The following is a 10,322-nucleotide window of genomic DNA, read 5'->3' on the forward strand; positions in this document are numbered from 1 at the left end:
CCAGTTACGCATTGCTCAATTTTGCATTTTTAATTTTTAAATTTCTGTGCAAAGCTAATCGTAATTTCTGTTACAAAAATGATAATATATATATTTTTGATCTTCAACTCCTAAATCGTTTGACATCGTTTCGCAATGTTTAAAACTCTCCTTTACGCCCATATGCGTCCGCGATCGATCGCAGTCGAATTGCCTACCTGAGGTTTAAACGCGTTTAATCTGGATTATCTGGTGATCGCTTGAGAAATCGAGCGCGGATTCGACAAATTGGTCGTACCTAAATGGACAATGCCTTCAAACTCAGGAGGAGACAATCCGCTACAGGTGGATTGCCCTGTCGGAATCGATATTCACTGGTGAGATGACTGATAAACTGACACTTAATTAATTTTCGGAATGTATTTATTTATTTTCCATGCAAAAAGCACAGGCAAGCTACGCGGATTCCTAAATGAGCTAACAAAGCACCGGGTAATGACTGATAGCTAGACATTAATTACCATTTCGAATGTATTTATTTATTTTCCATGCACAAAGCATAGTTACGGAACAAGGTGTACAGCATTGTGAATTTACTGAAATGACGCACGACTAGACGTGAATTAGACTTTATTATTTAGCGTTTAAAACGACACCAAAGTGTAGACACCAAATCAGAGTACCAACATCCATCTCGTCGTTATACAGGTTTTGCCTACTAGACTTTTCTTAACGCTGTATTTCAACTGTCCGACCTAGGAAATTCACCTTCAAACGATATTCAGCAACCTAGGGTACTCACATACAGCGAGTTTCACCGACCTAGGGTATTCACTTACAGCGAGTTTCACCGGTGCTAGTTTTACAGATAAAACACAAAAATATACTGTCAACATACAGGTGATATCAGGGACATACTGATACTAAACTTTGCTGCTCCTGAGATGGGTACACATTTTTTTTTACGGCAGGGAGGGAACCGTAATGATTTATTTTTATGTTAATTTGATAGATAAGGGTAAAAATGTAAAATATTATTACATAAACAAAAACATATTGTATCAATAGTTTTTATTAATTATTTTTCATCTACGATTAATACTAAATGTAAATACCTACATTTAATAATATATGTCGCATCCATATATTGCGTAATTGTACGTTTCGAGAAACGGAAACGATCTTTTTCCACTTCGCGTAATAATTTCGTTAACTGGATAACATTTCACGAAATGAATAGGTAGGTACAAAAACTTTAGGTACATAACGTTACTAGTTCCGTCATCTGGACAAACACTTAGCGTAATAATATTCATAGTTATATGTAGGTATATCAAGTCATTTAAGTCTATAATATTATGAACTGTTTACCAATATTTATCATTATTTTTATCATGAATAATTATAGATTGTGAACTATTTATATTTATTTTCGTATCTGAGTGTCTCTGCTGGGCGACTTCTCTCTTTACGTCTCCATATATAATAGTTTATACATTATTTTTTTCGCACATATGCTTATTGCAAACGCCAAACACTATAACAGATTGTATATTATCCAATAACTATTAATTAATATATTTATGTTTATTTATTATTTATTTAAACATAAAATAGAACTATTATGACATCTAGAGTTGCATTTTAAATTGACCTTAAAAGAAGTACACTTCATTGTTTGGCATTTGCCTTTACAATAGCAACTAAAAGAGCCTTGTCTTCCCGTTAATGAAAACACAGTTTGTCTTAATGTTTTCCTTTTCTCTACTTTATGTTTCATTTGTTCTAATTTTAGAAAATCTGAAGAAGCCGGATGTAAGCTGACAACATTTTGATGATTAAGAATGTCTACTATTTGGAGGGTTAACTGTATTATTAAACACAGCTATAATTCCTCATAATACTTTCAGAATTCCCAAAGTAAAATTTAATTTTCAGTTATACTTCAAAGTATAACCAGTCAGCAGAAATAACTATTTTATAATTATAGTTTTTATTTATAATTTTTTGTCAACAAAATATAATAAAAATAAAATAAAATAACAATAATAATTAAAATCAATGAATAGTGCACATATAGATGTTCTGAAGACTCAAATGTGTACCTAGATAAAAAAACAATTTTTCTTTTTTGTTAAACTAGCATCAATGTAAAAATATACTTAAATTATTAGTTATGTTATTATGTTTGGAACTTAGATTGTGAACAAAGTTTTATCAAATAAAAAAATAATTAATTTAAAATTTGATATATTATATATCTTATAAATATAGAAAAGTTGAATTTTAAAATTAGGTGCATATTAAAATGTTAATTTTAAAATACTCAGTATAAAGTATTAAAGCATTATCAACCATTAATGTTCAGATTTATATGGTTATAAAAATAAAAACTTTAATAGACTAGGACATCAAAATATTTAATATTAAATTGCTATAAATAATTTAATTGATTTTGAAATTAGTTTTTAAAATTGAAAGCTTGCACTAAAGCATTGAATACATAAATTTTTGATTTTATTTAAAATTCAATGAAGCTAAAAGCTGTTGACCAGTAGCCATGACCATTGATTTAATTTGATTTGCTTGGTTGATTTTTTGACAAGTAATTACATATGTTTGATACTCATCATGACCTATATTTGTTGAACTTTCTGCTGGTAGTATACTACAAAGGTCTTCAACACACATATTATGTGACAAATACTCCAACATATCTAAAAAATATACCCGATTACATTAAAAAACAAGAGCAAAAAAAATGTGTGTTAAATTTTTTACCATGTAAGACTTCATGATATTTAGATTGATTGTCTATATCTGATTTTGATTTTTTTTCTAATAAACTTGTTGTATGTTTCCATTCAGATGTTGTCTTTAAATAATCCTAAAAACAAACCATTGAGTATTGGTAACTACTTATAAACAGTAAAAATTTACATTTATAAAAAATTATAATATTATATAGGTATACCTAACACTTACAATTGAGTATTTTAGAACAGCTTGAGGACACTTATCTATGAGTATTTCAATTGTTTTCATGTTATTCGCAGAGGCCATAATCTCTAAACTTAATGTTGGCTTGCTCAACAATGGGAGAACTTGTTTAATATCTTCTTTGAAATCATTTGTTAGCCAGTTAGTGTAAAACAGACTTTGTAGTTTTATTAAATTTTCATTATTACTATTATAGCATGGTAGCATTTGTACATAGCCTGGTATTTGTGAATTGTAAATATTTTTCCAGTCTCTTGCATTAGTTTGTGTACCATTTTCAGAAATTGGTTTTGTGAGATCTGTCAGGTATTGCCTAAATAGAATCTAAAAATAAAAAAAATATTAATATTATTATTGACCACAGGAAAAAATCATTTTACCTTGATGGCATCACAGACATATTTCTTATTGAAATCTGGTGTTTTATCATGTCCATAAGAACGAGAAAAATGTAATTCAAGGAATCGTTTAAAGACTTCTGTTACATTTGTAGAGTACATATGAGATCCAATGTATTTTTGAAATGCTTGAATTACTTTTCGGAGTTTTATATGTTGGCCAGAAGAAATTATTTCAGCGAAACCATGAGCAATTAAAATTGGAGTTTCTTGCATTAATATCAGCGAAAATTCAGAAAATTCAGAATCCTGTAATCAATAATAATTAAAATTATATAATATTAAAATTTAATTATAAATAATAATAATAATAATAATAAAAAAAAACAGAAGAGTTATGAGTTTATATTGAAATTACATATTTAGCACATTGTATATAATTTTAAAATTTTAAGATATTTGATATGATTTCTTATATTGTGGACTTTAAACTAAAAAAATAACACTTAGGTAATTTATCAATAAAATGTATGTAATATTTTATCTGATACCAAGAAATATGAATTAAAAATATTGTACACAAATTATTTTTAGAGAAAATAAATTCAATGTATATAATATTAAATATATATAAGTGATAATTGTTATATCAAAAAATATAATTTATTTATTATTTAACTAACCCTAGTTATTAATAAAATAATTTGTTTAAGAATATATTGGAAATACTCATAGTCATACACAACAGTAATTTTTTTAAAAAATATACAGTTTATAAAATAATGACTAATGAGTGTTCAGAAATATAAGAATTAATCTGCACAAAAATAAAAATTAGTAGGCAGTAAACTAATTTTTCTCTAAATGTTTTTTTTTTTAATATTTAAACTTTAAATAGTTACAATAGACTTTTACATGAACTTAAAATGTATGTATAATAATATATTATATTCCCATAATTTGATATTTAGATAAACTATTGATATTCAGAAAAGATTTTTTTTTAATTTATAAAATATTAATGATAATTAATAATATATTTTCCTAAACTTCTAAAATTCATTATTAATTTTTGTATTGATTTAGTATTGATATGAAATAGATACCATATATAATATATGTATATAATTTGAATACATAATATGACATATTATCTAATTTGAACATAAATACAATTCATACATTAATCATTTCTATTTTTTTATTAAACTAAATTTAAACTTTACTCACTTGTTCTATTAATAAATTGGAATAGGTAACGCAAAATTGTACAAATGATTTATTTGAAATTTCATCGGCTTCATTGTACATTTCTGAGATATCCTTAGTTTCAATGTTAGATAATGAGTAAAGGAATAGTAATGTAAATGTTAAGGCGCCTTTCAATTCATAACTAGGAAAAAGAATATGAAATTAAAATTAAAATGTTCATTGCACAGCACTGATGATTGTCTTTATAAATGATAGATTATTACAGTTTATTCTGTTATCACATTTATATATGATGAATTATTTTAAACAATACATATAAAACATAAAATACTTAAAAAAATATTCTCATCAATATTTAAATTTGATAAAAGCATAATATGGAACTATAAGTATTAAAAGTATTCTTTTATTTATGATATGTTAATGAATAATATTACCGTAATACAATTCATTTTAAGTACCTGGCTTCTAAATTTCTTTTAATGTGTTTAATAGCATTATTCAGTGGTAGTTTTCTAACAGACTTTTCAGATAATATAAGTTCAGCAATAAACAATAAATCACAACTTCTATCAGCTATTTTAATCCCATACATAAATGTTTTTAAATCAACTTGATCAGTATGATCATGTATCCATGAACTAATATAAAATTTCAGTGCTGGAATAGTGTTGACTGGGTGTTTTACCTGGAAGTAATAAAATATAATTTCAATTAAAATCTTATTATATTTAATATTTAAATGCAAATAAAATTATTTTTACTTACACGTTTGTACATATCTTCTAATTGCTTCATTCGTATAAATACATCCATTGGGAACAAATTAGCTCTTTCATAAAGTTTGTAAGACCATTCCCATCCATCTTTTTTAAATCTTAAATATAAATGTATCAATACTATTTTAAAAATAAATTTATACATTTATTGAACTTACAAAAAATAGTGATCAGCTACAAGACAGCAAAACTTTTTGAAATCATTATTTCCCAACCGAGCAGTACCACAACCACGATATGTAAAATTTTCTACAATATCTGATATATTTAAAGCTTCTTTCATCAAATGAATGTACTTATTTGGAGTTTTAAATCTAGAAATCCTTGCTTTAAATGTAAGAACTTTACATATACTACTAGGAGAAGGCAGCATTAACATGTAAAGTGTCCAACTATTGTTTACCCTAGCAGGAAGTCAAAATGTTAATATTTGAGTAATAAATTAAAGTATTTTTAATTATTTTTACTTATTATCTTGATTTGGATTAGCAGAAGTGAAAATAACCAACTTATTTTCTAAAAGTATCATATCAACAATACCCAAAAATGGTTTATGACCAATTAATGTTACACGTTCAGATAAAATATGAGACTAAAAATAAAAATAAAATATTATCAACTAACAAAATACAAAAATAAAAACATTTTATAATAATTACAAACAAATATTTAAAACAAAACTGTAATATTAATAATAATTTTAAATACCGGAGAAGGACTCGAAGAAGGAAACAATCTAATTGTATATGTTTCTAAGCTAGCAGTAGTCAATACATGCAGTACTGAACGATCCATAAACATTTTAACAACAGGTGACATAAAATTATAAACAGTAATGCATTGTGCTGGAGTTATCTAAAATCAAATAATTTCAGTTATATAGTTAAGTACACTATATAAAAGTTTAGTATTATGCTTTCATAAATTTATAATTAATATTATATACCTCTACTTCATTTTTTTCATGTGTAACAAGAGAATGAAAAACAAATGCTTCTTCTTTTAAACTTATTAAGCAATTAACACATATTAAGTGATTGTATGTTTCAGTGCGGAAACGAGGAAAATTCCATTCTAAAATACATAATCAATATAAAAATTACATAACTGCTTACACAAATATTAAGAAAAACTACCGTTATTAAATGTATACAGTTGAATAATTTACTTTTAGAGAGTAATTAAGTACTTTTATTTGGTACTCAAAAAAAAAAAATTGTAAAGAAATTATTTTAATTTTCAATAATTTTTTATTAAATATCAATAAATTGATAACCAATCTAAGAGAAATTAACAGAATAATTTTAAAAAAATGATAAAGTAAAATAAAAAATGTATTTTTTGATTTATTTTGAGAAAAATTAATTATTAAAGTTAGTTATTTATTAATTAAATTGTAAAGTACAGTGCATGTACACATTTGTCTAAAACATTAAAATAATTAAAAATAATATAAACCCATTATAATATTATAGTTTCTGATTAAATTAAAAAAAATTGTATTTTAATTACTTATAAAAAATAATTTCTATTAATTTTTATTACTTGGAATAAATTACATGAGATATTTATAAGAAATAACTGAACAAATTAGGAAAATTTTATGATTATCTTTTATCAAAAATTAGTTCTGAATAAAAATGTAGAGTTTTGTTTAATATATTGAGTGTTGTATGTATATTTTATTGCTCAACACATCAGTTACCTAACACTTTAGATGTTTCGTGACGCTTATAAACCAAGTGCAACAGCACAGATTTTATACATTCATTTGTAATATTACATCTGCTCATATTTAATTCAAGTTGCAATAATATTTTAACTGTCCAGTTGATAGGCTCACTCCAAGGCTATAAGAAAAAAAAACATAATAATTTAATTATGTACTTAATATAAATTATAAATATAAAAAAATAAGCTATATTTCATACATCAATTGCTTCAGTTTCATTTATAGTGATAGGTAAAGAAGCAATATTAAATGGAGCATTTTTTTCTTGTTCTACCAATGCACTATCATCAAAACCAGGAGTCATCACCATAATAGGGAAACATTTTGGATTAACAAGAGACCTAAGGTAAGTATCATTTTTTGATTTCATTAATTGATTTAAATCAATAGGTCCGGACAGAACTTCAGATTGTTCAGTGAATTCTTGGGCAGCATTAGTTTTCATAGAATTAGTTGTAGAACTCCAATCAGATATTTTTTTAGTATCTAAAAGTTAAAAACAAAGTATGTACATCAATATTTTTATAAGTATACATTATTATAATATAATACCTTTAAAAATTTGAAATACTTGTACTATTCTTTCTCCAAAAACAGCTACAATGTCTTGTTCTATTTGTAAATCACAGACATTAAACTTGAAGTTCATAATCATTGGCCATGTATCAAAATCTAAGAATCGTAATCGAGATATGTCATGTGTTTTTATTACCATTCTAAAAATATTAAGTGTACATTTAGATGCAATCACAATATTTCCTGTTTCCTGTAAGTTATAATAATTAATAATTTTTAGTTAAAAAATACATAATAAAACTTTAAGTTTTTATTTTAAGTGTAATACACCCATGCATTTCAAATAAAATGGAAGATATTTTATTAGTTTTGTACATATTATTACGTTTAGTCTAATAGATATTTTGTAGATGGTTAGCTATAATTGTGAAGTATTTTAAAGGAATGGCAAGTTAAAGAGTACAACTTATAAGTAATACAGTTCATAGGTACATTCACATTTTATTATTTTATGAGAGTATATTATATTTAAATTGTAAGGAGGGGAGTTTTTTAACCTAACTCTATATGATTATTAATAATTAATATGATGTAACAAAACAAAGCATGTAAATAAGTATCACAATGAGGAATTTGTTGTAAAAATCTCTAGATATGTCAGTTTTTGAAATACAAATTATGTCAATTGAATTAAGTGTTTTAATATTTTATTCAAAGACAAAATTCTCAATATTTCTAAAATTTGATTGATAAGTCTAGTATGTAATATGAAAATCAATAATATAATAATCTAAATATTGTTATTCTTTTAACAAGTTAAGTTATATTTGTTTAGATATTATAATGGAGATGAACAATATTTAACTCATTATCAAAAAATGTATTATACATTTGTATACATTATATTCTTATATTTTTATGTATTACCTGACAACAGGCAAATGCATTAATTGTTGTAGACTTGACTGGGATCTCAATCATATCCAATGCATTGTCTCCAATTTGTGACCCAGTAGGTGTCACACGTCCAGCTATTCTGGCTCTTAATGGTGGAGTCCCTTGACTGCATTGCTCCCAGTTGCAATAAACTCTCAAATACAGTACATCATCTCCAGACCTCTTTTGCTTTGTTTCTAGAGTAGCAATATAATTTCCAGAAGTACAGTAGGATAACTGAATTACTTGATCGACAGTGGGGATTGCATAAGTAGGCTTAGGCTCGTCAGATAAATCTCGGACTTCAATGGCATGATGAGCCAATGCAATCAACAACCTAAAATATACATACAACATACACAATGTGGTTTTGCATAAATATTTGGCTAGTAATTAAGCAATGACTGCCTAATAGTTAACACGAAAGTACCTAAAAATGTACTACTGAAGTTTGAGATTTTTCAGTAGTAATATTTACCTATTTGGAGGAGCCGACGTAAAAGCGACGGGATCGGCACAGGTATCTACTTTTTGACCTTCGAAGTTGTAGGCCGTTATAACGCGAACCATTGTACAACATTTATATTTGTTATGATATTCGGGAAACGAAATTAAATTCGTAGTAAACAATAGGGCAATTATAATATATAGACATTTTTTTCAATACTCATGGAGTTAAAATATTATAGTAGTTCAATGTTCAATCAATTCAATCTAAAATCCAAATAAATAATTATATTATCAATACCAACGTTATCAGATAAGACAGAACGGTCGCCGGCAAACATTATACGAGTCGATCGAAGTTACAGTTTAGCCCGTTCAGGTTAAAAGACAAGAGTACCCAAACTCGCGCATGTACACTGACTACTGAACCGCCGAGTGCCAACAACTGTTGGACCTCTCGAACGAGATTAGACGCCCTGTGATTGATCGGCAATGTACGACCGCCGTCGTAGTCTGTCGGAGTCGGCGGCGTGCCGCCGTGTATATACACGTCACACAGTAATAAAAACAAAACGTTTTTTCTCTGTCGCCCAACATTAATTTAATATTATAATTTAAATGATGTACATATAAAAAAAACTATTGGAATTAGAATTTATTCCCATATCATAAAGAACATTATTATTATATATTTTGCGAATCGGTCTGGAGAAATTGGAATTTTATTTGATATATTATCGTAATTGCCAAAACAATGAATTTTTATAAATCGAATTTTACAGAAAAAAGACACAAATATTTAGTGCAAATACCACGTAAATACACAGAATTTTATTAATAAAAATTTTTTTATAAATTTTATAGCAAAAATAATTTTATATTTTATGTATTAAAAGATAATGCAACATAAAGGTAATTAATTTAATTATTTCTAATTTTTGTATTCAAAATTGTACATGATATTAGCATATAGTAATTATATTTTTATATGTCTATGGTATATGAAATATGAATATTGTTTTTTATATTGTTGTTATGACTAACAGGACAAGTTGTTAATTTTTTTGCTCAGAAGTTTAATTAAATTAATTTAATAAGTACTTCTAGTTTGCGAACAACTAACTAATTTTTATAAAGCTTGTTATATACATAACAAATAATATTATTTAATTTTATGAATCAACAATTTATTTACGTCATATTTACATCGAAATAATATTAATTATAAAATATAAATTATTCGATTTTTAGAAAATAGGATTAATTCGTAAAAAGACCGATCACTAAAAATCGATTTTTGTAAAAAAAAAAATCGATCAAGATCCGCTCATCACTAAATTAGATAATATTTTTAAAAAAACAATCCTATAATGTCATGAAATA

General features: G+C 25.8%; 1 protein-coding gene across 1 annotated transcript; it reads right to left on the reverse strand.

Moving 5' to 3' along the window:
- Positions 1-2,436: 2,436 nt before the first annotated feature.
- Positions 2,437-9,369, reverse strand: LOC112591061. Its single transcript, XM_025334713.1, has 16 exons — positions 8,971-9,369; positions 8,484-8,829; positions 7,593-7,806; positions 7,240-7,526; positions 7,014-7,158; positions 6,255-6,382; positions 6,017-6,163; positions 5,776-5,900; positions 5,467-5,712; positions 5,298-5,406; positions 4,991-5,217; positions 4,548-4,710; positions 3,360-3,626; positions 2,965-3,303; positions 2,761-2,866; positions 2,437-2,696 (listed from the first exon to the last, which is right to left on the reverse strand). Exons 1-16 carry the CDS (start codon positions 9,060-9,062, stop codon positions 2,497-2,499), a joined length of 3,141 nt encoding a protein of 1,046 aa, XP_025190498.1. The 5' UTR covers positions 9,063-9,369; the 3' UTR covers positions 2,437-2,496.
- Between the last annotated feature and the right edge of the window lie 953 nt (positions 9,370-10,322).

The sequence above is a fragment of the Melanaphis sacchari genome, unplaced genomic scaffold (genome assembly GCF_002803265.2).
Source record: "Melanaphis sacchari strain LSU unplaced genomic scaffold, SCAv2.0 Contig128_pilon_pilon, whole genome shotgun sequence".
Lineage (NCBI taxonomy): Eukaryota > Metazoa > Arthropoda > Insecta > Hemiptera > Aphididae > Melanaphis > Melanaphis sacchari.

Coding starts and splice junctions, on each gene's coding strand:
- LOC112591061 (XM_025334713.1), bottom strand. CDS start 9,062: ATGGTTCGCGTTATAACGGCCTACAACTTCGAAGGTCAAAAAGTAGAT. Junction 7,527..7,592: donor AGTATTTCAAATTTTTAAAG/GTATTATATTAT, acceptor TTTAACTTTTAG/ATACTAAAAAAATATCTGAT. Junction 3,304..3,359: donor ATGTCTGTGATGCCATCAAG/GTAAAATGATTT, acceptor TTTTATTTTTAG/ATTCTATTTAGGCAATACCT.